The following is a 27,537-nucleotide window of genomic DNA, read 5'->3' as shown; positions in this document are numbered from 1 at the left end:
GGTTTATCTCTGGAAGGCCCCACTTGTTCACTAGGAGTTGAAACACCTCCTGGTGAAGAGACCATTCTCCTGGAAGCACGTCTTGACAGCTGAGAAAGTCTGCCTCCCAGTTGTGGACTCCTGGTATGAACACTGCCAATATGGCAGGGAGATTGCCTTCCGCCCAAGCTAGAATGCGGGACACCTCCGTCAGGGACGCCTGACTGCGGGTCCTTCCTTGGCGGTTTATGTAAGCCACTGTGGTGGCGTTGTCTGATTGCACCTGCACGGGTTTTCCGTGCAGGACATGTCTTGCTTGCTGGAGAGCTTTGAATACTGCCCGAAGTTCCAAGATGTTTATCGGAAGCGCAGATTCTGCTGGCATCCGCCTTCCCTGGAAGAAGAAAGAAGTGCGGACCTGTCACCGCTCCCCAGCCTCGGAGACTGGCGTCCGTTGTCAGAAGGACCCAGTCCGCAATCCAAAAGGGGTGCCCCTTGTTCAGATGAGCAGTGTGCAGCCACCAGGCCAGAGGCAGACGTATCTCCTGGGAAAGCACCACTGTCTGTGTCTTTAACCGATGGGGCAACCCATTCCTTCGGGAGAGGATCAACTTCTGCAGAGGTCTGGCAGATTTTTTGGCCCGACTATTTCGGAAAGGACTGTACTTTTGACTTACCCTGGGCCCTATAGGGCCCAAAGGACGAAGAACCCAACCCTGATGGGACTGTAGCCGATGGCAGACAGGCAGACTTAGCTGCTGCCAGAGTGGCCACAATTTTGTCCAGATCAAGGCCAAACAGGACCTGTCCATTAAAAGGCAAGCATTCCAAACCCTATTTGGAATCCGCATCCGCTTTCCAAGAGCGCAACCATAGGTTGCGGAGAGCCGCCACCGCTACCTATATCCAAGGCTGCCTCATTAATGTACGTGGCTGAGTCTCTGAGACTGCCCACTAACTCAACCTGCTCAGGTGACGAGTTATTGTCCAGAGACGCCTCCAAGCTATCAGCTCTGGCCAAACAGCACATGGAGCTATGGAGAAGCACTGTGCAGCGGGGGAGGCGACGGCTGTTAGATAGGGAAGGTGCGCTCCCCTGGCATGCAGTTAACCCCTGGGACAACGGAGCTTTGCCGCTCAGCCGCAGCCAGCTGTCCCTGGTGGTCTAGTGGAAGCGCAGGTTAATACCTGGCTCCACATGCAGCCAGTCCCCAGGGAGCCCCCTGCCTGGGGACTGAGGACTGTTTATCGGCGGGTACCCTCCGCGGGTTGCCGCTGCTTACCTGCCCCCTTGAATCCGGCCACAGTCCGGGTAATCCGGGGTCACCGCTAGCTGTGACCCAGGCACCCACCAGTATCCCTGGATCAGTACCGGCGTTCTGGTCCGGCGGGGTGGAGGAGCAACAGCATAGACGTCAGTACTGATTGTCTATGCTCTGCAGCTCATCTTGTGCAGCCACAGCTGCCTTGAAGAACTTCAGGGGCCATTACAGCCCCCCTCTGTTAAATGGTGATCCGACTCCGAGCCGGGCACCTACGAAACTGGTTTGCCTTGGCTCGGGAGCGGGGTATAGGAGGGGGACCCCAGTGCATCCTGGGAGGCTGAAAACTTTAACTCGATGTCTGACGTCATCCGCCTATACCCCAAGGAATCCTGTGGAACCCTATGGACCCCGAAGTAGAAAAATTATGACTCGTGCTTTTGTATACAAAACGAAAACTTTGATTTCAATTTTATGTTGTGTAGATAAAGCTCAATAGACTGAAAAGTAGCGTAAAAAAGCATTAAATGAATGCAATTCTTAGTTGTACAATGTTTTAAGTGAAACAGGTGTGTTTGGAGTATCCTGGGGGTATATTTACCAAGGAATCCTGTGGAACCCTATGGACCCCGAAGTAGAAAAATTATGCCTCGTGCTTTTGTATACAAAACGAAAACTTTGATTTCAATTTTATGTTGTGTAGATAAAGCTCAATAGACTGAAAAGTAGCGTAAAAAAGCATTAAATGAATGCAATTCTTAGTTGTACAATGTTTTAAGTGAAACAGGTGTGTTTGGAGTATCCTGGGGGTATATTTACTAAATTGAGAGTTTTAGAAGTGGAGATGTTGCCCATAGCAACCAATCAGATTCTACTAAACATTTAACTAGCACCTTCTAGAAGATAATAGCTGGAATCTGGTTGGTTGCTAGGGGCAACATCTCCAATTCTAAAAACTCTCACTTTAGTGAATTTAACCCCTGGTGTTTTTGTGGGTATTTTTGTTACTTTTTGATCTGTGTAAAACTCCAAAATACATTACAGCAAATAAAGCAATCTTTTAAACAGCCAAGGTTCAGTATGTCTTAAAGATACATTTTCTTTTGAACATACAGATGTAGCCATCCTCATTTTTGCAATGATGCGCCCGCACATGCGTACGCATCGCAGGAAAGCGCAGCAATCGCCATGCTGCGAACACTCGCAGCCGGAGATTACCCCATTGAAGTTTATGGTGTGCGCGTGTGCATACGCACGCCATAGACGCGGGCACACTAGTCGAGTCATCCATGCCGCGATGCACTCGCATTGCGGGATAAATGAGCGTGGCTACATCTGTAGCTTAATGGTAAATTTAATTTTGAGTAATGCTAATTGGTACGTCAATTTAATAGTAAAAACATTAAAAAAATTTAAATTTTGGTGGCTTTTTGTCTTTATTACACTTAATGGATCCAAAATCTTATTTCTGAAACAGTACTGCCTACAGATGTGTACTCATACATCTAGCCTCAATATGCCATGCAGTGCGACTTGCCTGGCCAAGATCCGTGCTACTCTGCGTTGGACGTCCAGCAGCACCAGCAGACTGTGCTGATTAATCAGATATGTGACACTTGTACGTTTGTGTGCACATGAGTCTGTATATGAACCACAACCGAACTTGGAATGAGAAAAGCTGTGGCCACTACATTGTAGCACTTTGTATACAGATTTGAAGACTCAGCCACGTATTCATTTAGTTTTGTGTACGCGATAAAGTTTCACCTGACGGAGTTTTCGATGCAGAAACATTGGGGATCAATGTAGTAGTGCCCGATCAGCCCTAATGAAACAGGTTGGGGTACTTAAGTTCGTTCAATTGCCACTAGTGTCTTTGCACAAGTGGTGAAGAATGGAATAAAGCAGTATTTTTTCGGAGAAATTAAGTAGTCCTGTCAAATTTGAGGTACTTGAAAATGGGTGCAAGCATATTTAAAAGTCGCTAAAATTAAGTTATAAGAAACGTAAAAAACGCACCTTCAGCAAACACCTGCAATCAAAATAACACCTCACCCATACTTGCAAATCGCCCCAAAGTCTATTTCGCTACTTTTTATAATGTACTCCCACTTTGCACTTTTTCACCCCCATTTTCAAAGTGCTTTTTTGGGGTGTTCCTCAATATTTTTTAGGGTTTTTTTTATGCATTTATTCTTTGTGGGGCTGTCCCAAGGGTGTTGAGTGGCTTCCCCACCTTTGCACCCCAAAGGTGGGGACAGACAGACATTTTATCTGGCAGCCTGACACCCTGCAGATATCGCGGGCATACACCGAGATATCTCACAGTGTATTGGCCATATATCTGCGCTCCGCCCCTGGGGAGGAGACATTTCCCTGTTCCTTCCTTGTGAAGAAACAGGCAAAATGTCTGTCAGTCTGCCGAGGCTGAGCATACACTGCCCGAAGCGGCAGTCATCTAAACTTACAAAACATTGCATCGGACAGGCAAGCTGGATGATCCGGCATGCCCGATCGATCTATATTTTACCCTTGGTCGCCAGCACACACAGTACAATTATCAGGGCGATCCGCTGATATCAACGGATCGCCCCGATAATTGTATAGTATATGCCCAGCATTGGATGCATAGTATATCTAAACCATCTGAAAAAAAATTATACAAAAATATTCAAGGATTTCGATTTGCAGATGTGAAAACTCGTCACAGTGACTTCTAGATAAAACAAAAAATGTGGTGTTCTTTAACAACTTAACTGATGATTATTTTTTCAAAAATTAATTTTTAAAAGCTTATTTAAACTTTTTGTAAAAAATATCTATTAATTGGAGAAGTCTAGCTCCCCCCAGTGTCCATATGTCTCCATTGCAACATCAGCCCCCCAACTCCCCCAATGGCATTAACCCCCACCCCCCAATGATAATAGATCCTCCAGTAACCCATCCAATGGTAATAGATCCCCCAATGGCATTAACACCCCCCCATCAATAAGCCCCCTTTGAAGAAAAAACCTAGTGGCAATAAAGTCTCCTTATCTATAGATTCCCCCCCCCAATGTAATAAATCTGTCTATAAGTAACCCCCATGGCAATAAATCTCTTTGTATAGTCAACCCTCGCATCCCCTGTGGCTATAGATGTCCCGCACCAGGTGGCATGTACTTCTCCCTGTCGCCCCATACAGTGCACAACAGCCGAGAGTGTCTTAGGGGGTACCATCATTCGCCCGCTGGTCTCTGTGCTCGGAGTTCAGAGATTAGCCTAATAGTGCTCGGGGAGAACTGAAGTTCCAAATCTTGAATGTTTGTTACTGGCACATGTGCGATCTATAGAATACTGTTTTCAATCACAGTCTGGAGGGTAAAATTAGCATTGATGTCAGGGGTCAGAGACCACTACGTCATTACCAGGTGGCCGGAAGGGAATGAAGGAGTCCATTCTGTGCATGTGCAGAACAGATTTCCTTTTTAAATAACAGCGAATAAAGCAAATGGCATGGTCTCATGGGATGCGGCCGTGCCAGGGAAACCCCAGTTGGCTGCAGTACCATACCATGCATCCTCGCCAATTCAAAAGGGAAAATTTGATGTATACTTTCATTAAAATATTTAAAGCTCTAACTTACCTTCCGTAACTTGCCGTAGTCAATGAGCTCTGGACGATGCCTATGAATGAGAGCGCAGAACCCAAGGCCGTCTTTCCAGCTGTAATGTAACCAAAGAAAAGAAAGTCAATGAGAATTGTATCTGACAAAAAAGGAATCAACCATGTTCCTAATATAAGCATATAAAACATATTTAGCTAATGTTATGGTTATTTGGATAAGAAATGTTGATCAAAACTTCAATCAACCGAAATAAAGTTTATTAGGAAGCTTGTCTAGAGCAGACTGGAACAAAAGACATAAGGGACATTGACGTAATATCATGCATAACTAAGCATATCTTCTCATTTAAATAAAATATTCAATGAGATGCTGAACTTCTACACAATATATACCAAAGCTGTATGCTACTATACATCATACATGGGAAATGCACACCACCACTACAACCTAGGAAAACCTAGTGAAGTTTATCAGACATTTAAACACTGCATCTACCAGCAAGACAAAACGGTGATCACATTTGGCGCACTGCTCACCTGATATGGAAATTTTGTATGTTGACGTTCTTATACGGCGCAGTCTTTCGCTGACACCACAGAAGCAGTCCTTCTTTGGCAGATGTTTCTATGGAGACCAATAAAACCAATTATATTTGAGAATAGTTGATAACACTAAATAGAATGTTTCACAGATTGAGGCATTGCGAGACTGGATGTTAACATCAGAACCATAACACTGCTTAAAATATATGTCAAGATCGGTTTATAACTTGCATTGCAGTCCCGGAATATCATGCGGTAAAATTAGTTATTGTTGGCTACTGTGTTTCATGTTTGGATGGATTAATTAGGAGATTAAGTGCCAAAATTATTTATTTGTACTTCTACTATCATAATTAAGTAGTTCAAGGGTTTATAAGACAAGTAATGGCTTACCCACATCTGTTTATATGCATTATGGACAGATATACGAGAGTCAAGTCTAAGCTGTAATTTCCACCTCCCCTTTCATTAGGCAGATTCAGTTAAGCATAAGATTCCGCTGAGCTTCTCGCCGCGCACATTGCAGGTAATTACATAAGGGAAAGCCTTGGTTGTTTTTGCTAACGCCTCTATGACAAAACATCTCGGCACCAGCTTTTCTAACATACTGTACATTAAAAAAATAAGAATCACCTTCAACAGAAATGTCTTGAATTGCAAAACGAAGGATAATGGTCCAAATCATTCCTAGGGTCATTTTGGCGTTGCCATCCACAATTTCTGGAAACAAAATAAAAAGTCAGTGTACAAAGCAATATTTATTAGGGAGCCTGTAGTGACATTTCTCAGATAGCAAGGAAATTATTGTACTTGTATGGTATTATTTTGGATTTTCTAGATGTCTTTTTGTTCATTAAAACAAGGGTATTACCCTTTTGTTTATAAAAGACACTGTAAAAACAGAGGTTAAGGTGCTAAATGGAAGTAAAGCATATGTGCCCACAATTAAAAGGACAAGAGAACAGGTAGAACGGAAATAAAGAAGTCTCACTTAAAAGTAGCCTTGATGCAGTATGGTATACTACTATAGTATGCCATATTATATCATACTATGGGATTTATGTATCAAGCAGTGAAAAGAGCAGAGAAGCGGACCAGTGGAGAAGTTACCCATAGCAACCAATCAGCTCCTACCTATCATGTACTTGATAAATGTTACCACCAAGCTGATTGGTTGCTATGGGCAACTTGTCCACTGGTCCGCTTCTCAGCTCTTTCCACTGCTTGATACATCAACCCTTGAGATTGGTATAATGGCTTCTACGTGGTGCTATGTGCCTTACAATTTATAACACACACGTAGAAGTAAAACTGGTCATATAAAACAGAAGCAAACAGACGTACTTAAAAAGAGACCACTTACAGTACTGAAAACACTGGGGAAGATGCTGTCTCAAAATAGTATATAGACTTCTGTTCTATTCACAGGTGGTCCCACCTCCTCTGGGTTCACAGGAAGGGGGAATGCCGCTAAAGTGGCCCTCAACATAGTGATATATTGATCTGCATGATAAATGCTCTCCGTTTATACTACATAGACCTCTAGATGGACCAGAACACATTGAAATGCCTTCATGATCTGTCCTGAGTCTAGTGAGTATACCACACAACTGCATTGAGACGCTCACACCGAACATGCCAACATGAGAAAAACTGGTTACCACTCAGTTATCCCTGGAATGACATGCACAGGACTCAGCGTAGCCTGTATGTGTACACGTTTGTAGCCTGTATGTGTACACGTTTGTAGCCTGTATGTGTACACGTTTGTAGCCTGTATGTGTACAAGTTTGGTTCCAGAGTGCTCTGCAAACTGGTAGATGTTCAACTTTGCATCAACCAGTGTTCTACATAGTATTCATAGATCCCTATTTTGGAAGTCGGCTAAAGACAGTGAAGGTGAACGTATGTAACCGCCCATAAGTACATTATATTTAACTCTGCTAGACTTTAAAATATGTTTCACCACTCAAACCTGCAATGACCTTACCTACAGATATAACCATTAACTTGGTCTTTATGATCATAAATATTTATTAATATCTTATTATATTGATAGCCAAGAAATACACACCCACTATCCTGTGATATACTGGCCTGACACGCACCACCCACACTCACGCAACGTTCAAAATCTCAGTACTTGCTCAGCATATTGTGCCTGACCTTCTGTGGAACAAGTGTCATTATGCAGCTAGTCTAGGGGATTGTACATATACATGTATTCCAAGTCTTTGTGGACAGCAACAGTAATCGTGAGAATCCAACCTGTCAACTTTACTAGGAGCCAGAAACATATTGCAGCACTGGGCAATTTGCACATCGTGGCTCAGTGATGCCACTGCTTCCTAGTGAAGGTATAGGCTGAAATCTCATCATTATATAAGATCAGCCCACAAATGGCTGTGTATGTGACTGGTACACTTTGTACCATAAGTGGAACCAACGTCCATATGAGCCATCTGCCAAACATCAGACTTGCCTGTAGTGTCCTACAGCTTGTATCACTGTAGAATATGTCATGTTACTATATTCTGACCTGTTATATCAAGTGCAGATAAAGATTTCTAACCTAAATGCAGTAAGAAAATCTGTATCGTGTATTGCACAAAGCCCCATCTCTCTCTATTTCTATCCATATTAACTTTATAATGTAACCACTTGCTAGCAGGCCCTCTGCCCTTTATAATCTATATGTAAGGGATGCAGTCAGGATCCCTACGGTCAGAATGCCGACAGTCTCAATACAGACAGCGGATTCCAGATGGTCACAATCCTGGCAGATTCCGACGGTAATTATTAGGGTTAGGGTTAGGCTGCGGGATCAGACAGTTAGGGTTAGGCTGCGGGATCAGACGGTTAGGGTTAGGCTGCGGGATCAGACGGTTAGGGTTAGGCTGCGGGATCAGACGGTTAGGGTTAGGCTGCGGGATCAGACGGTTAGGATTAGGCTGCCGGATCAGACGGTTAGGGTTAGGCTGCCGGATCAGACGGTTAGGGTTAGGCTGCCGGATCAGACGGTTAGGGTTAGGCTGCCGGATCAGACGGTTAGGGTTAGGCTGCCGGATCAGACGGTTAGGGTTAGGCTGCCGGATCAGACGGTTAGGGTTAGGCTGCCGGATCAGACGGTTAGGGTTAGGCTGCGGGAGGGTTAGGCTGAGGGGGGGGAGGGTTAGACTGCGGGATGGGAAGGTTAGGGTTAGACTGCGGGATGGGAAGGTTAGGGTTAGACTGCGGGATGGGAAGGTTAGGGTTAGGCTTAGGCTTTAAGATTTGGGTTAAAATACTCTACAAAATCCATCTGGATTTTGACCGTCGGGGTGCCGCTGTCGGTATTCTGACCGTCAGGATCCTGTACCCAACCCCTCTTTATATTATGTAATATGAGCGCTGTAAGGGGTCAATTCAATTAACCATGAGGGGGGTGAGTTGCCATTGCAACGACATAGAAACGCCAGCAATGGCAGCTGAACTTGCCCTCCTTGCAGGTTGATCTCATCCTGGACTCGCATTTTTTGTACACAGCCGCCAGTTCAGGGCCACCATAAGTGCAGCATATAGCCGCACTTATTGGCATTGTGAGCTTCCTCAGGGCTAATCATCAACTAATTATGTAATTTGTAAGCTTGTCTGTAAGTACTTATGTAAATTGCTACATGTTTCAACCCCTAAAGGTGCCTATCCACTAATACACATAGAAACGAGAGCACGATTACGACATTGTAATCGTGCTGTTGTTTCTAGGTCTAGTGATGTACAGAGACTGAACGTTCACTCGTTCAGTCTAGGCATGAGATCACATGTGCAGCGTCATCAGCCTGTGACTGTTTCCCTTCCCGTGTGTTGCAGAAAGGTCACCGTCTGTGTCTTGCAGAGAGCACAGGTAAGGCGGCAGCAAGAGCTGACTGTACCCAGCTCACAGCTCACAGTAGGTGCTCTCTTCTTGTCATCCATTGTTCCCCCGTACATGCTGAACCTGACGGGATCGTCAGGTGGACCAGTATGTAGGGGCAATGATAGATGGCAAAAACAACAAGCGGGCAGGCGCATCGCTGGCCATTTTTGACATTTACATGCCCGATTTGCGGGCGATTAACAAGCGATTGCACGATAACAACGTCGTTATCGTGCAATTGCCTGTCAAAATCACCTAGTGGATAGGACCCTTAAGTATTCTATTACGGAACTATAATAATAATAATAAAAAAAAAAAGTTTTAACTGAACAACATGAAGATACTAAATATGCAACAAGGGATCTGTTTTAATATAGTATATTCTTAGCATTTTACATGGTAGCAAAGTTTATATTGAGCACTTAATACAATATTTAAATATAAACATCCATATACTCAGAAAAGTTATGAAGTGTATGCGAAAACAGCATATTCATTCAATTACATTGGCTTTTAATTGAACGCTTAGTCCAGGTACACCTACAACGAAAGCTTAACAATTTGTCATTTCCAGGTGAATATACCTGTGAATATACTTTGTACTTCCACAGGGCATTACATTTGCTGCCATATACGAATATGAATCCAGTTTCAGAGAAGACAATGGCTTCTTTATCATATAGGAGCGGTCTAGTTAATGTAAACATGTATAAGATGAAAAAATATATTTGAAATTACACAAAATAGTATCACTAAAGGTGCGTACACACGGGACGACTGCACGACGATCAGATAATGATCATTATCTGATCGTTCTGCATGTGTTGGATGTTCGATAACGATCATCCAACACATACATTAACCTATAATGACCCGCAATTAACGATCACGGGTCCCTATAGTAAATAGGCTAACATGGTCAAAATCGACCATGTATGCCAGTTTTCCCGGGCGACTGAAGATGCTCGATAACGACCATTCGTGCTCACATCGATCATCGTTTGGAGGGGCATTAAAGTGAACGATTTGAACGATAACGATAAGATCCTTATCGTTAGCGTTTAAATCGTTCACCTTATCTGAACGTGTGTACGCAGCAGTAAGGTTTATGCACAATCAAGGAAGAAAAAACTCCTATTGCAGCGGCCTGATAATTAATAATTACTAGTTGTCACTGTACTACAACAGGACTATTCCTGATCCTTGATTGTGTATAATTCTGTGTAATAAACAGCAGCAGCCCTGGCCATGAAATTAAAAAAGATCAATGTAGACTTGTTTAATATGAAATACTGTAATAAGGATGTATTTATGAACAATGTGATTGGCAAAACCAGTGATGGTGGCTGTCAATCTTAAAAATTGTGGGGAAAAAACAGAAGTGTAACTCTTTCCACCACCACATAACGGAACCTAAGGATGACCGGTAAGCACAATCATTTCTGCTGAATTTCTCAATAAGAAACTATTGGCCTAGGGATGCTGTAAAAAAAAATTCTGATACTCTAGGGTGCTGTGCTTCAACAGTGTTTGAGAACCACTGCCTAACGGTTTTGCATATATTACATCAATAGCACAAGTGTTGGCTTGCATTACTATCTTTCTGTCATGGATGTCCCCTTGCAACCCCAAAACCTGAAAAAAACCCTGAGATACTATTCTTTCCTCCAGCCAAGAGAAGCTCCTTACCTGAATTCTCTCTTGCTGCTGAACCAATATACAGCCTGTTGTACTCTACTTAAAAGTATCAAGCACCTATTTTCCATCAGATTGTAAACTTGCCAGCAGGTCCTTTTACTGCTCATTGTTTGCTAATACTCAGTCTTGTTTTATAACTAAGCACTGCGTGTATACTGATCCTACACAGACTTTAACAGTAATTACTTCTTTGTTCAGCATCTTCATCAAATATTTGCTTACTAAAAGGAAGACATGGAAACACCAAACCTCTTCATAACCTGGAAGCCATACTCCGTGACTTATAGCCAAATAATGTAAACTAACAGATCTGTACACCAAACTCAAGACAAAATGTATAAACACCAAACTCAAAACGACTTTGTATGAAGGTTTTCAGGACGTCACTGCTTTGTCAAGGCTATTAGCCATTACACTGTAATGGTCACCGTCAGCTGCAACACCCATCCACTACCGTACACTAATCAGCTCACAGATAATTAGAGAAAAACAGTCATAATTAGAAAAAATATAAAATATTAAAGACCTCACCTTCTGCACCAATGGACACCAGTTTTACTCCTTTACTGGCAATAAAATCCAGAGCTTTGTTGACATTGGAAATTTTGTGCACGCGCATTTTCCCACGTTCAGGTTTGGGCAGGCGCTCTCCTGTTGAGGTAAAAATGATGTTTTTGAACATATGCAACAAAATAAAACTTGAACACCACTGACATACAAATGTTTATATTTTCTTATAAATCACTAACCCTCTTTAGAAATAGGTACATAATTATGGCTATGCCTTAATTAATGCCATGCATGAGTTTCACATTTTGGGTGCTGGATTTGGTTCCTCTGTATTGGGTAACTCGGTCAAACTTACTGTAGTAAAACCAGATGGACCTCTATGGTTGTATTTTTTCTGTGTGAGATGAGAAATTTAAAGAGGGGAATTTTTATTTAGATCATATTGTCCCAAAATGGTCTCTTTTGGAGCCAAAAATTAATTCCAAGCCCAATAAAAATGAATTCACCAGGTGACAACACAAACCGGAGGTTACATTTACATGGACATATTGTGCCCATGCAATTCATTCTTTCGGCCTATTCATTGGACAAGCAAATATGTCTAATCTGGCCAATCGAGTGTACCGACATCAGAGCAAGCTGTTCAATGTCTTTGCCGAACAGACAGACAGACCTCAGCACGTGGGCGACTTCCGTACTATAAGTTATAAAGATACAAATATATATATATATATATATATACGCCAACATGTCCATTATCACATTTGTGGAATTATTGTATAGAAAGAAATAACCACTATCCCATATTAAATGTTGTCCAATTTCAGATACCAAATATATAAATATCACATCTAGTCAAAAGCTTCATCTATTAATGAGGCGGGGAACACATACAGAATCGATTCTCATACCGACGATGGAGGCCGAAGGTTCAAGATCCTGCCTGGAAGTGGTAAGTAGGGTAACCCTCCCCTGTCCCACCCCACCTAACCCTAACCCTCTCTTGGTGGTGTCTAACCCTAAAACTCCCAGGGTGGTGCCTAACTCTAAGGACCCCCCACGGGGTGGTGCATAACTCTAACCACCCTACCCTGCACCCTAAACATAACACTCCTGGTTGGGTAAGGGGGGGGGGGGTGTATGGGGAGTGCCTAACCCTAATGTAGTCCAACCCCAACACTCCTGGGGGGGTGCCTAATCCTAAATCCCCCCGGGGGTGGTTAAACCTAAGCCCACCCCCCCCAAAACTCCATGGCTAACGCTACCCATTCCCCGCTTACCTTTGTTTGGGATTTCGGAGTGGTGCTGAAGATAGGCGTCGGGATATCGACGCCTATCTTTAGTCCCGGGTACGGATTCCAACTGCCGTCATCCCGGCCGCTGGTAAAGTCACCGCATCCCACACATACGGCATGTTTTGCTTTAAATAGAATGATAAAAAACGCAAAGAAGTTTTGGCTTCCATAGTAAAATTTACCCCATGGTCTTGGACCTTCAACAACTCCAAGGACAGAACACTGTGTGACAGTCTCTGCACCTGACATCCTACTGCAAAATGCAAGTGTGCCTGACAGATGAAAGTTTAATATGACATCCTGCCCAGCCCCCCCACCATCCCATATGAATGGGAAACAGGATGCCATGTAATACCAGCGTGAAACAGCCAAGCAGAAAACACTAGATCTTCCTCTTCTACAGTGAACTTCAGCAGCCAATCTGTGATTTCAGATAGTGTTATTGACCTGTGATAGAAGCTCTGCAAACCAGATGGAGCAGGTTAAAAAGTGGAGTAATACAAATCTGTCTGTAATGTTCACTAGTCAGCAGCGAATGGGGGTCTGTTATATTCAATAGTCAGCGGCGAATGGGGGTCTGTTATATTCACTAGTCAACATGACCAGATGAAGATACTAAAATGATCATGATCTATAAATTGCAGCAGTCCCTTTATACACAAATTACCAGCATCTGGGGTTTATGTATCAAGCAGTGGAAAGTGTGGAGGAGTGGACCAGTGGAGAAGTTGCCCATAGCAACCAATCAGCTCCTACCTATTATTTTATAGACTGTACTTGATAAATGCTACTTCAAAAAGTCATGATAAAAACAATGCAAAGCAGCAGCGGCTTGCTTCAAAGCTGATTGGTTGCTATGGGCACTCTTTTCACAGCTTGATACATAAGCCCCTCAATCTAGATATGAATGTATACATGGTATAATAGGATTCTCAAACAAACCAGTATTTTTTAGTTGAAATGTGAGTTTTATTACCTGAAATAACTTCAAGTAGTAACATGAGTTTAAGGCCATCTCTGAAGTCCTCATCTATATTCTCAATCTGTGTCCCAGCTTTGCGGAGATGCGAGTTACACCACGCTGTGAAGGTCTGTGGATGAGAAGATGAACTGGTCAGACAGCAGCGGGGAAGTATGAGAACTGTTTCATTCAGGTATAGACCAAGGTATATCCAAACAGGAACAATCCAGCTTCACAACCAAATATGCATCAGGGTCATTAAATACATCAAATGCAAGCAAAGGTCCAGATTTAGAGCTGTACACTATACCGATGTTTTCACAGATGAGCGATTATCGACCATCTGCGCATGCGTCTGTGTCAAACTACGCATGTGTCAAACTCCATTATCGCAGTTGCTTGCAGCGAGTATTTACTTGCAGTGTGATTGACAGTCAGGAAGCGTTTGGGGGTGATAATAGGGAGTGTCGGCTAAAAACTCAGGCGTGTCACATCCATTTCGGGGGCATGTCACATCCTGCATTTGCGATCCTGTACGCAAGAACCTTGGGGGTCTATTTACTAAGCAGTGTTAGGAGACAGAGTGAAAAGTGATAAGGTGCCAGCCAATCAGCTCCCAACTTCATTTTTCAAACACAGCCTGTGAGATGGCAGTTAGGAGCTGATTGGCTGGCACCATATCACTTTTCACTCTGTCTCCTAATACTGCTTAGTAAATAGACCTCTTGGTTCTGGTGTCTCAGTTCCCGAAGCCATTCTGCGCGAGCATAGAGACACTCAGGACTGCTAACATTGAATGATCTGTGATCAATGCTGCTTCTTTGCAGAAGGGGGCATCTCAATACAGATTTGCATATTTTCGCACAGCAGCTGTGTACGGGATTAAGGCAGTGGTGGCAATAGTGTAGTGTTCACGCCAGGCTGTTTTAGCAGGGCGCTGTGACCTGCCTGATTTTAAAACTGTAAAATGTGCCCTTCTCCAGCCCTGGCGTGAACACTACAATACCGCACAACTCAGATTCTGGCCCAAAGTTACATTTAATCACCGTTGCCAAAAGGGATACAATAACAAAATTCTCGAAAGCATTTTACATTTGAATGGTGAGAAATTAGTTTGCAATATGTATAATAAGTGAGTTATGCTGGGTACACACTGACAGATACATTGGCCGATCAATTGATCGGCCAAAATATCTGCTGCCCGTCGGCCTGTGTGTACCCGCGATACGTCGTCGTTCCCCAACATATCGCATTGGTTGTGCTGCACAGCCAATGGACAGATATGTTTGCAGACATATCGGTCCATCGGCAGATGTGTACGGGTGGTCGGCAGACCGCCCATACACACAGCGGCAGCTGTGAGGAGGGGTGTGGGACACGCCCCCGACCCGCCCACCGGGTCTCGCCCCCAGGCCGCTGGGACCAGAGGGCACAAGCAGATGATGGCCGTTCAGTGTGTATTAACGACCACCATCTGCAGATATATCTGTTAGGTGTGTACCCACCTTTAGACAAAATATTACACAGAGGCAGACTGAGCTGATAAGTGGCTGCAGGTAACAAGGGACAACAATACAAGAAGAGACAATGCCATGACATATGAGCAGTGACCTCTACACTGAGCCTCACTTAGACACAGTGGGGCTGAATTCTGAGTCACACGAAAGGGGCTGTAGATGCAGGCAGCCATGGAAGGCAGATTTACTCTCTTATGCTAATGCAATAATACTTCACCCAATTTGGGGATTCGTGCGTAAGTGGAAAACTGTGCCGCCCATTGATTTCACGTCAGTCACCACAACAGTCATCATTAGTATCTGCACTTCCACCAGTCCCATGGCAGCTGCAAGAGACCCATCAGAAACAGGCTTCCCTTCCTCGTACACACAACGCAGAATCATACTGAGCTTTTGATACATGTCTCACTTGGATCATTTATAATGTTGGAGGTAGTCGTCATATCACAATGTGCTCAAAAATATTGGAGACAATTCAATTACCGACGAGACGTAAAGTAGGGTTTTGGACCGGAGCTATTCAGTTATTTTCCACAGTAAGCCATAGCTCCCAGGTTAAGTGCCCGGTTCTATGCAATTACCGCCTGAGATTAGACCTGGAACCACTAGTTAATGTAGATTTCTGTTTGCACCTTAGGAGGGTGCAAGCAGAAATCCACGCTAAGTGCACCCTCGGGGCTCCAGGCAAATAACCCGGGAGCTAAACCCTGCGTCACGTGGCTAACTGAATCCTCTCCATTGTTTATTTAGGTGTTGGCCCGAAATTGAGGTCACCTTGCCCAATCACTGTTTCCTTATTCCATATTCAAGCACAGTTCAGCTATGTTGTGGGAACTGGCAGTGAGGAAAAACTCAATCAGATATGCATTCAATTAATTAAAATAGATAAAATACAACATGTATGTGATGATAGCAAAAACTCTTATGGATGCAATCTAGCTATAGAACACGATAACCCATAAATCTGGCCTTATATGGGCACGTCATGTTACAGGACAATTCTATTCGGAACAATATGTGGTCAAAATGTGCACAGTATTATGGAGGCCCAACATCGCAGATTTCCATGTGCAACTCTTTGATCAGAACGCCGGCAACTTGCGGCCATCACTAATGAATGAACTGCCCCCTTAGAGCAAGATCTTGCCACACACACAAGCACCACCATTCATCTCCTTAGGCCAAGTAACCAAATTATTATTTTGCATATTTGAAAATATGGACGATGACTGCTATTAATGACTTGCAACTCTCGGCTATTAATGACTTGCAACTCTCAGCTCAAGTGGCAAGACACGGGCGTGGAAGGCTACATTTACCAACATACCCTATAATGTATACTTGGGATACTGATCCTATCTAATATCACAGACTATGGTACAGATCGGGTGGCCAGAACAAGGAAAGAGAGAGAGGATCTTACACTTGCTTGATCTTGGAATGGTGCTACCTGGCTCACTGATTGTTATTGGAATCACTCTTATTAATGTCAATTGCTCTGTATTATTTAAAGTCCTTATATTTCTCTTAGTTAGTGCAGTCTACAAAACCATCTGATGTTTAGTAATTAAGTATTCACATCAATTTATCCATATATTGTTGATTTCATCCACCAGTGTAGTTAAGCAGTACTGTCTCCTCTGAAGACAGGTTCATTTATTTGTTGGTGTAGTAACAGAACAATTGTAACATTGTAAACTGATATTGTTTCAATGTTACTAGGGTCCACATATGATGTTAGTATAATTGTTTCCTTTTTAAGGTAGTTTTTAGGAAGATATAAAATAGGATGGGGGGAGATAATAGAAAGATTAGTTAGTTAATAGAAAAAGATGTTTTATAACATTCCTCAGTGTTTTCTAACAGTAAAGGATAATATCACACATTTATTGTTTCTCCAGTCATTCTCCACATTGATTGGACAATATCTATTTGTGGAGTGTAATTTCCCCTTATTTGATGGTGATCTGAGGTATAGTTAATCTTTCTCAAACATGTCATGCATTGATTACAGACAATACTCCCTGCTTATATATGGGTCCCCCTTCCTATTGCTAACATGGATAGTGTGGAAATGCAGCCGCGGGTAACTAAGAGATATATAAGGACTTTAAATAATACAGACCAATTGACATTAATAAAAGTGATTCAGCAGAAGAATGTTTTTTTAATCATAGTATTAATATACAATTTCTATTCTTACAGCACTTTACTATCTGTGTTTTTAATTTTTGTCCGTGATCTTAATAGAATGGTCAATAGAGGTTATATTTTAATTATAATTTAGGAGTAACTAAATTTCCAAGGAGGCCCTGGAGTGCACCTTTGAAGTCTCACACTATACATACTTTCTCTTTCAATTCCAATAACAATCAGTGAGCCAGGTAGCACCATTCCCTTTATAGTGGCTTTAAATAAATTATGGAACATATACCATATCTCAAATATAACACAATTTAAAATACCAAGGGGAAAAGGGGACAACAATAAATTTGATAATTCAAGAAAATCTGTGCGGGATTCCCACAAACTTTGTAAACACTTGCTTGATCTTGTTAGAACATTCTGTCAGGCCCAATGAATTACAGACTTTATATCATCATTACCTGGCATCAACTACCTTCTTTTACGTTCAAATAGTCAGCATTTTCTATTCATTCAAATCATACCATTTATCATAATTATGGGCCTGATTCAGACCCACTCGCGAGCGGCTGTACGCTCGCAAGTGGGTCGATGGTCTGCACTGAGCATGCGCACGACGGAGGGAGCTCCGTCGTGCGCATGCGCCAGACACGACGAGCGAAGGACTTTCCTTCGCTCGTTGTGTCCGATCAAAGGGGGCGTGCTGTCAATGTTGATTGACAGCACGCCCCCTTTGGTGGGCGTGCCGGGGGCGTGCCTCCCTGACGGGGGCGTTCCCACGGGAACGCCTCCCGTCAGAAGCCGGCCCACTGACATCACTAGTGATGTCAGTGGGAGTGATTTTGGCTCTGATAGAGCCAAAATCACTCCGGAGCTTGCGGTTGAAAACCTCAACCGCAGGCTCCGGCTCGCAATTTCGATGGTCGCGATGGTCACGACCATCGCGGCCATCAAAATGCACGCTCGTATAGCCTGTGGGTGGTGACCCACAGCTATACGAGCGTCCAGGAGGACGCTCCATGAAAAAGGAGCCCGGCCCTCATGCAGAGCGTGCGCTCTGCTCAGAGCGTACGGCTCTGAATGAGGGCCTATGTTTCTTATATTCTTTGTCATTATGGAATTATGTTGGCAGTTCTTGTTTAAGATCTTAATCTTCTTGTTACATTACTGTATTGGTTTGGATTCCATCTATTTTATTACTGGCCTATGTTTAGACAACTCTTTATGGTTCTAATTGTACTTTCTCTGCAATATTGTCACTACTGCTTTTGTTTCAATGGTCTTGTTCTATACAGTTAGATTGAAAAAAAAAAAAATCTGTAGATTTTGGACTGTTTAAAAAACAGCAATCCCATTAAAAAAAAAAATTAAATCACTCTGCAAGCTATAATCCTGCAGGGTTTTTCAGTGTCATGTGATTATTACAGCAACTAGCAGGCAGGCTTTGGAACACCCATCTAAGCTCAGTTTTCAGTATGATATCCTCAACCATTTTCTCCCCTTCTGTCATCACATGACATGCTGAGATCTGAGTGTCTGGCAGCCATACTTGTTTTCACTTCAAGAAGAATTTGAGAAGGAGATAATGATTTGTAAAATGAACTACCATATGCATTTAAAAAGATAAGAACTTGTTATATATATTTCTTTTTTTTAGGTTCTCAAATTTTTGACTTAAATAAAACACTGAAAAACTGACAACAAAAGAAACAAAAAACAAAAATATCACATCCAAGATATTGTACTTTCACAGCACAGGGAAATACAATTGAGAGTGACCAAAACACCTAGAATATGTACATCAGGATCAATATCAGTGCAAATTGTAGCAATGTGAGAGGAAGGGTGTTTAAACTTATATAAAAGCACCCAAGGTCATGGCTCGGACACGCACGGGCAATAAGGGCTACAGATCAGGTGAGGGTCTAACTTTCTAAAGCATATAGGGATCGTTGCCATCGGAACCCAGAGTTGTTTCAAATTTAGGGGAGCACTTTCTACCACGATTTACAAAGGATTCATGCCCAACTGTGGAATGAAGTAAGCCAATCCCCTCTAAAGTAATGATAACTGCAAAATTGTGAGCTCTCAGGACAGGCGCATGCCAAAAAGCTGCATCAGGTACACATTTAGGTCTGTATTTGTTGGACTCTTGTGGAGTAGCCCTGTAATAGTTTGCATGACTATAAAAGGTACCCTATTATTGTATAATGGAGGACCCCAGCAAACTGTTTACCCAAAGCATGTCTCAGCTGAAGATATCAGTAGGGAAAAGAAAAAAAAAAGTTAGGTCGTGCAAAAAGTTTTATACAGAAGATCAAAGCCTCCAAGAACACCTGTTTCACACAGCTAACAAGGTAGTACTCAGCAGTAACCCGAAAAATCTGAAAAAAAAAAAATCTTAAAATGTTTAAAATGTCTAAATTATAATAAAAAAGAGAATTTGCCATGTATTTCACTAACAGCTTATCAATAAAAAAAAAACACCAATATGGATAATATAACAACTGGCAGTAATTGTTAAAAGTAAAGGATTCAACAGGACCAGAGATGGACAAAAACATTTTATTGAATTAATTTAGTTACTTGTAGAATGAATCCCTTTCATAATGTACTTGTTGGAAGGCATTATAACTAGCCCCCAAGTGACTGATGTTTGTGGTCTAACGGCTGCTACAGAGCACAGTGTGACCACAGGCAAATGTCGAGAAACTAAATTTTTTTTTTTATTAAATGTAAAATTACAAAATAGCTAATATGTATTAACCTTTGTCTGGGCCTAAACTATTAGCAGAAAGTCAGGTGACAAAACACTGACTAAATATGTACACATGCAAATCTGATTTTTGGCCCGATCTTTGAATGACAGACGATGTGGCAAATCTTCCTATCTGAAGGGACCCATAAAGGCTTTTACAATGGCTACAAATCATATCATATGTCGAACAGAACAACTACCAACTGTTATGAGCCGCCGCAATGACTCACACTGGCCGCTGCTAGGCAGCTGGGCCACTGTGGCTGTTACTAAGCAACCGGGATGCTTTCTTGTGTCGCTTCCACCGCTCACAGCCGTGCAGCTGCAGTGCGATTAGAATAGTGGGGCCTGTCCCAGTTGTGAAAGTCGTATTGGCTCCTGTTACTGGTAAAAGGTTGGAGCACTTTGCCTCCCTGCTGGTTATAGCGTCCTTACCCTGCAAAGAAGCTGTTCTGCTGTGCTCCTGCCCTCACTGCTGTGCCTCATTACCTCCTGGTTTTCAGTCTCTGTTTTGCCTGTCACCAGCAGAGCCATATCTAGACTTTTTGGTGCCCTATGCCAGAAAGAGCTTTGGCCCCTCCTCATTTTTCAAAGGGACATTATACACCCAAAACAGGGCCGTGGCTTCATGGGGAAGGGCCATGGAAGTTATAGGGGAGGCCAGGAGATGTATCCATTTCCTGGTTGCTAGCTATAAGTGACCTGAGCTTGGTCCTGACTCTCTGTCCTACCTGTCTTGACCTACTCCAGCCTCTCTCACTGTCACCATCCGGTTTCTGACATAAACTTCTACTTCCAGGGGGCACCAGAGAACCTGTGAGAATATAGATCTTTACGGGAAAGGTTGCTGCTATAGGTGAAGACCTCTCTAGCCGGGTTCTAGGAGTTCATGCGGTTACGTGGGTGTACCATAACACCAATAACATCTGACTTCAAAATGTCAATTGGGACAAGTGGAAAATTAAATGTAAAAAAAGGACTGTACATATGGGGAGATAGCAGACAGCATCATTTCACTGCTTTATTCCACACCATGGAATAAAGCAGTGTTACACTGCGAACAGCTCAGTCCCTACAGCCTGACATCACTTCAAGAAAAACCTCAAATACATGGCAAAACTGGTGTGGATCACTAGGTCTACAATAAAAAGGTAGACAATGTTTAGGTAGATAATACAAGTTAGACAGGCAATAGGTCAACAGGGTCTGAATGTCGACACACTAAAGGTCGACTAGTAAAAAGGTCAACAGGGACAGAAGGTCGACAGGGTCATTAAGTCGACACAAAAATGGTCGACATGGTTTGTTTTTTTTCTGGCCCTAAACCTCCCCCTCCTGGTGCCTAACCCTAACTGTCGTGGTAGGTGCCTAATCCTAACCATCCCTTCTAGTGCCTAACCCTCCGGTAAGTGCCTAACCCTCCGTCCTGGTACCTAACCCTAACAGTCGGAGTAAGTGCCTAACCCTAACAAAAATAAACTAAAAAAGTGTTGATCATATGGTCATGTCGACCCCTGTTAACCTAATGGCCCTGTCGACCTATTGCGTGTCTAACTTGTATTGTCTACCTTTTTACTGTAGACCTAATGACCGGATACCGGCAAAACATGTGTGGCCATATTGGACATAGATGGTCTGCATGGACTTACCAGACCTGCCTGTGCATGTTCACCTTATGCAATGAACAATTCCTAGATTTTATCTGTAATCCCTGAGGTATATGTATATATCATGAAGGGTAAGAGTAAAGGCCTGACCGTTTCATACTTATGAACGTGTCATTAGCTGGGTTTTATAATGCAGCATTATTTTTTGGCTGTCAGTTGACTTTTTAAGCCCTTAATATAATTTGGCTAAAAGGAACCAAAACAGCATGATTAAATGTAATCACCAAAATATTGTGATAACTAGGATTATTAGGACAAAGGCGATTTATATCTTTTTTTATTTCTATTTCGGCTGTCACGATGGAGAGCAAGGGTCCAATTACAATCTCATTCACAAAATAGGTGTCCGGATGTTCTTTAAAGACAACTTATTGCCATAAACAAACCATTTATTATAGCCAAGGCTTAACTGAACCTATATTTATGGCACCTACACAAAGAAAAGTACAATGACTTATCTGTGCTTGTCTCAGTATTATAAAGTGATAAATAAGAAACGGTCAGGCCATCCCTTCACCTGTCACAGTCAGTGGTTGCCAGGTCATAGCTCACCACACTTCCTGGCTGAGGCACAAACATGCCGACTGTTTCCTGTATGATAGCTGAGAAGTTACCTGTTACACTGCGAACAGCTCAGTCCCTACAGCCTGACATCACTTCAAGAAAAACCTCAAATACATGTTTGAAAAATGGTTTCATTTACTTATCTTCTGATGCAAACAGATTTCATGCACATTATTTATTAATAACACATTGCGCAAGACAAGACTGTAGGTATATTCTCATGCAACAGCTCGCGCTCATCTATATTTCTTGACCAGCGACATTACAAACATGCCTAATTGAAAATTCTCCTACACAAGTGGAGAATGTGTGATGGCTATACCAAATTCAAAACAAAAAGTTCAAAGAATAGGTTTATTAAAAGTAAATTCCTAATTATATAAAAATTAGGTGCCAGTAAACGTCATTTAGTTCATTATATTCTTTTCATAAAGATTCTGTATTGTTTCTGGCTTCAAGCCACAGTGAAGTACAGATCCTCCTGTAGGACAACAGCACTGATTGATAGTCCCAGCTGATAAATTGCAGTATTCCTGGGTCTGTCAATCAGCTTCTAAAAGGTTAAGAAGATCTTCACTTTAGCTGTACGATGCCATATTACCACAGAATGCAAAGAATTGACATGTAAAATTACCAATATCGGCCCTAGTATACTTGTCAACAGCATAATATAGCACTGACATCTGTGTTTTTCCCCAAACAAATACTGTATGGAAGGCATATTACTAGTTGCCACGTTATACCATTCCAATTCTCAAAATAGGAATTTTATGATCAAATAAAAAAGTTGCATAGTACAATTCTCTACAAATTTATTGAGTTAGTTATGGGACCCATACATTATCAAACAGAAAAAAAACGATTCTGCTTTTTTGCCCCGATATCAAGATTCTCCGATGCACCAATCTGCTCCCATACATTACAGAGAACTTTCAGTGATTTGCAGATAATTTTCAGCAAATAACAGATACACTAATCGTGAAAGACTCATCATTTTACTAGAAAGGCTCTGCAAAGTGGCTGATCGTTACCATACACTAGCATCTATAGCCCCGAATGGTCAGTTGGACAACCTGATTTACCGATTCCAATCAATTTTTGGTCTGAAATGGCCACCGGTGAAACCCACACATTGCAGATATTTTTACAGAACCATCTGCAAAACGGGGAATTACCCTAATCGATTGCTGATGTATGAATCCCATTAGTCTGATAAAATATTCTTATTCTTTATTTATTTACAAATTCCACAAATGACGCCCCTCCAGGAAAAGAAACATGTTGTTATCTGAAACATATTGCCATTCAATAAAAATCAATAAAGTTTCAGTTTAATAAGTAAAGAAAAGACTTGTGTACTGGTCCTACACCTCTCCCATATTGCACAGGCACTGAGAATATCTTCCTGCTCAGTCATATCAAATGATAAATGTAAGTTACTCAATCATGGCTGTTTTGTTTCACCATCAAATTAAAAAAATCAGATTATAACGAATACTCCTCAGTTGTGCATTTATGTATGGGCACTCGCATGCAATTATTCATCCTGAAACTGAACTAATGTTTGGTGGGGATGGGCACGGGATGTCGGCGCTCGGTATACAGACACCTGTCGGTAGATATCCTAACCCCCCACCCTAATCCTCACTCCCTGGTGCCTGATCCTAACCTCCCCCCTAGTGCCTAAATTTAACCTCCCCTCCCCTTAAATCTAACAACCCCCCCTTAGTGCCGATCCCTAACCCTCCTCCTAGTGCTTAACCCCTAATGCTAACCCTCCCCCCAATCCCGCTACATACCTTCAGGATTCTAGCATCGGCATTCTAAACGCCGGAATCCCCGCGGTCGGGATATTGACAGCATCCAGTTTGGTGTGTGGGGCAGGATTAACGTGGAGAATGTTAATTGGTTAACTGGTTTCTGAATAGCTCTTTAGTAGGTGCTTCAGACTGCATAGAGCATGTGCTCCACAGAGTGGGAGCAACACAGCAAAATACCTGTGATCCAGAGGAATTGGTGAATTCTAGGTAACATTATGTGTGGGAATGGTCACAAGCCGCTGCGTTGCTAGGAGATGTGAATGCCGGGCGATCATTCGCTGCACTCCTTTACCTCCTGCCTGTCATTCCTGAACTAACCGGATTGGCTCCTGTGGCTTTTTCTCTCTTGTCCGTAGGTTGCTCGGATGCCGGTGATAGCGTTTGCACGTGTTTCCAGTTGTGGTGGTTAGTTTCCTGTTCAGTCGCGTGTCCAGTACCTCTGCCTGTCTAGAATATCTTCTGCCGTTTGTATAATCTAGGCGGTAAGGGTCGCACCTCCGCGTCCTGCCGCTTGTGTCATCTAAGCGGCACAGGTCGCACCCCAGCGTCCTGTCGCTTGTGTCAACCCGGCAGCACAAGTCACACTCCGGCATCATCTTTCCAAGCATTACCAGCCCTCAAGGCTGCTACACAGCTCAAAGGCAGCATCTTGTTTATAACATCACCAGCCCTCAAGGTTGTTATACGGCCGCATCTAACCAAGTGTCACCAGCCCTCAAGGCTGCTACATGGCCCAAAGGCCACATCTTGTTTATAACAACACCAGCCCTCAAGGCTGCTACACGGCCCTAAGGCTGCAATCTTGCCAAGCGTCATCAGCCCTCAAGGCTGCTACATGGCCCTAAGGCCGTATCTTGCCAAGCGTAACCAGCCCCCAAGGCTGTTGCTGGACTCTGCTCTTAAGAGATACCCCTTCAGTCATAACAGGAATAGACTAAATAAGAATCCCAGGGATTTGGGGCCCGATTCAGAGATGGACACAATGCTGATGTTTACGCAATAGAGAGATTATCGGTAAACTGCACATGTGTCTGAGTCACTCTGCAAATGCGTCAAGTTTCTTACAGAGGTCATTAGCGTGGAGGATTTATTCTCAAAATGACTGACAGGCAGGGACCTTTTGTGGGTGGCAACGGGTGGGGGAATTGGGGGTGGAGACAAACACAGGTATGTGTAGAACGTTTTTTCAGGGCTAAGCCTGTGACTGTGATCCCGTATGCAGCAAAAAAGGCTCCGGTATTTCTGCGTGACCAAAAGGTTACTCAGAAGGCTATCGACTGATCTGCAACTGCTGCTGCGTCCTGCATGCAGTAGCTTAGATTTGCAAAGCCAGCGGTAGACGTCCCAATACAAATCCAGGCGGATACGACATTGGCATATTTTCACACAAGCGCTGCGCATAAATTTGCAGATGCAGTGGCATTAGCGTCCATATCTGTACCTGGCAATTGGACACTGATATGTTTAAAGCACTATGGAGTAGATGTACTAAGCCTTGGAGAGAGATAAAGTGGACAGAGATAAAGTACCAACCAATCAGCTCCTGTCATTTTTCAAACACTGCCTGTAAAGTGACAGAAGCTGATTGGTTGGTACTTTATCTCCGATCCACCTTATCTCTCTCCAAGGCTTAGTAAATTTTTTGTATCAGTCTCCACCTCTGTAGTTTGTCAGAAAGTCTGGGAGAGAAATAAAACAAATGTACTGCACTCCTGCCCTCTGCTAGATAGTGCTCGGTCACTATACCGCATATATTAGTCTCTCAAGACATCACCAGTGTATTCTCTCCTGAGACTACGTTTCACTATCGAAGAACCACTTCACCACATGACAGCTGAATATTGTGCATGGGAAATGTGTTATAGGGAGGGAGGGAGGGGAGATGTGGTAATACAGAATTGGGGTGGGGAAGACATGCTACCACAGAGGTGGAGGGAGTATGTTATTGGGCAGTGGTGTGTGGGAGAAATGCCTTACTACAGAGATATGTTATGGGGATTTCAAACTGGAGAAAGGAGGAAGAAAATGTATTAGGGGTGAGGTGCTGGGTGTGAGGAAAATGGATGTCAGAGGTGAGGGGGAACAGATGTGTTACATGGGGCAATGTTGCAGGTCATAGGTGGGGGCAGGGGGAACAGTGAAAGGTATACAATACTCCTATTCACACATGTGCTGCATTTCTGGTATGATAATTTGTCACAAAATTCTGTACAGAGCTGGGTGAGGTACCTTGGTATATTCTGTACAGAGCTGGGTGAGGTACCTTGGCTTCCCTTGAATCTGTCCAGTAACACATTGCTCTGGCTCTCACTGTGGCTGCGGTGGTGGGGACTGTGGGCCTGATACAGTGCCGCTCGTAAGCGGCCGCTCGTTCGTTCGGAGCGATGTTCGCACATCTGCGCATGCGTATGGGTTTTAGTACGCATGCACGAACCAGTCAGTGCGGTCAGCATTCGTGTGCTCGCAAAATAGCGAATGCCTGGTAATTTGAGTGACAGGATGAGGCGTTTGTGGGTGGTAACAGGGGAAGGTGCTTGAAAACAGGGAGTGGAGATCCGAACGCAGACGTGCCAAACGGTCAAAACGGGCGTTTAATGGGAGTGCATAATTAACAAAGCAGCGTCATTGACCACGTCACTTGGGTGTCTTTTAGCCAGAACTGCTCGCATGATTGTGGTAGGAAAAACCAACCACAAGAATAGCGAGCAGTTCATTCTCCTTTCGATGTACTGGATTAATCTAATAAATAGCGGAGATGACGTATGATGCGAGCGGCCAGGGGGCGTTTTTATCAAAAAAACGTCCGCATGTTTTGTTCGCTCGTTCAGACATAGAGGCGTCAACAGACCGCAAAGAGCGAACGGTCAATTTAAATAGCCAGCCCCTTTTTCTGCACGAGCGAGCGCAAATAGCGTCCGACTCTGAATCAGACCCTGTGACAGCTAAGTTAGGCAGCGCATCAGAAGGAAAGAGCTGCATTGTGATTGGCCGACAGACTCACTGTACGGCATAGTTTCGGGGTCTATGTACTAAGCCTTTCAGAGAGATAGAGTGGATGGACATAAACTACCAACCAATCAGCCATAACTTTCACTTTACAGGCTGTGTTTGAAAAATGACCGTTAGGAGCTGATTGGTTGGTACTTTATCTCCATCCACTTTCTCTCTCTCCAAGGTTTAGTTCACAGGTTCTCAAACTCGGTCCTCAGGACCCCAAACAGTGCATGTTTTCCAGGTCTCCTCACAGAATCACAGGTGAAATAATTAGCTCCACCTGTGGATCTTTTAAAATGTGTCAGTGAGTAATGAGTACACCT

The 27,537-nt window shown here is 43.1% G+C and overlaps 1 protein-coding gene across 3 annotated transcripts in view; it reads right to left on the bottom strand.

Moving 5' to 3' along the window:
* Positions 1-27,537, bottom strand: part of ACTN1 (actinin alpha 1) — a 139,114-nt gene that overhangs the window by 52,258 nt on the left and 59,319 nt on the right. For all 3 annotated transcript variants that reach the window (XM_088456527.1, XM_088456530.1, XM_088456528.1), the window contains exons 2-6: positions 13,765-13,879; positions 11,515-11,634; positions 6,024-6,110; positions 5,385-5,472; positions 4,867-4,945 (exon numbers count right to left, since the gene is read on the bottom strand). In XM_088456527.1, coding sequence (XP_088312653.1) covers positions 4,867-4,945; positions 5,385-5,472; positions 6,024-6,110; positions 11,515-11,634; positions 13,765-13,879 — 489 coding nt within the window. The remainder of the gene's footprint in view (positions 1-4,866; positions 4,946-5,384; positions 5,473-6,023; positions 6,111-11,514; positions 11,635-13,764; positions 13,880-27,537) is intronic.

The sequence above is a fragment of the Taudactylus pleione genome, unplaced genomic scaffold, assembly GCF_031769625.1.
Source record: "Taudactylus pleione unplaced genomic scaffold, aTauple2 ptg000707l, whole genome shotgun sequence".
NCBI lineage: Eukaryota > Metazoa > Chordata > Amphibia > Anura > Myobatrachidae > Taudactylus > Taudactylus pleione.
The sequence above is the reverse complement of the archived record's forward strand: the minus strand, read 5'-3'. Positions and strand labels throughout refer to the sequence as shown.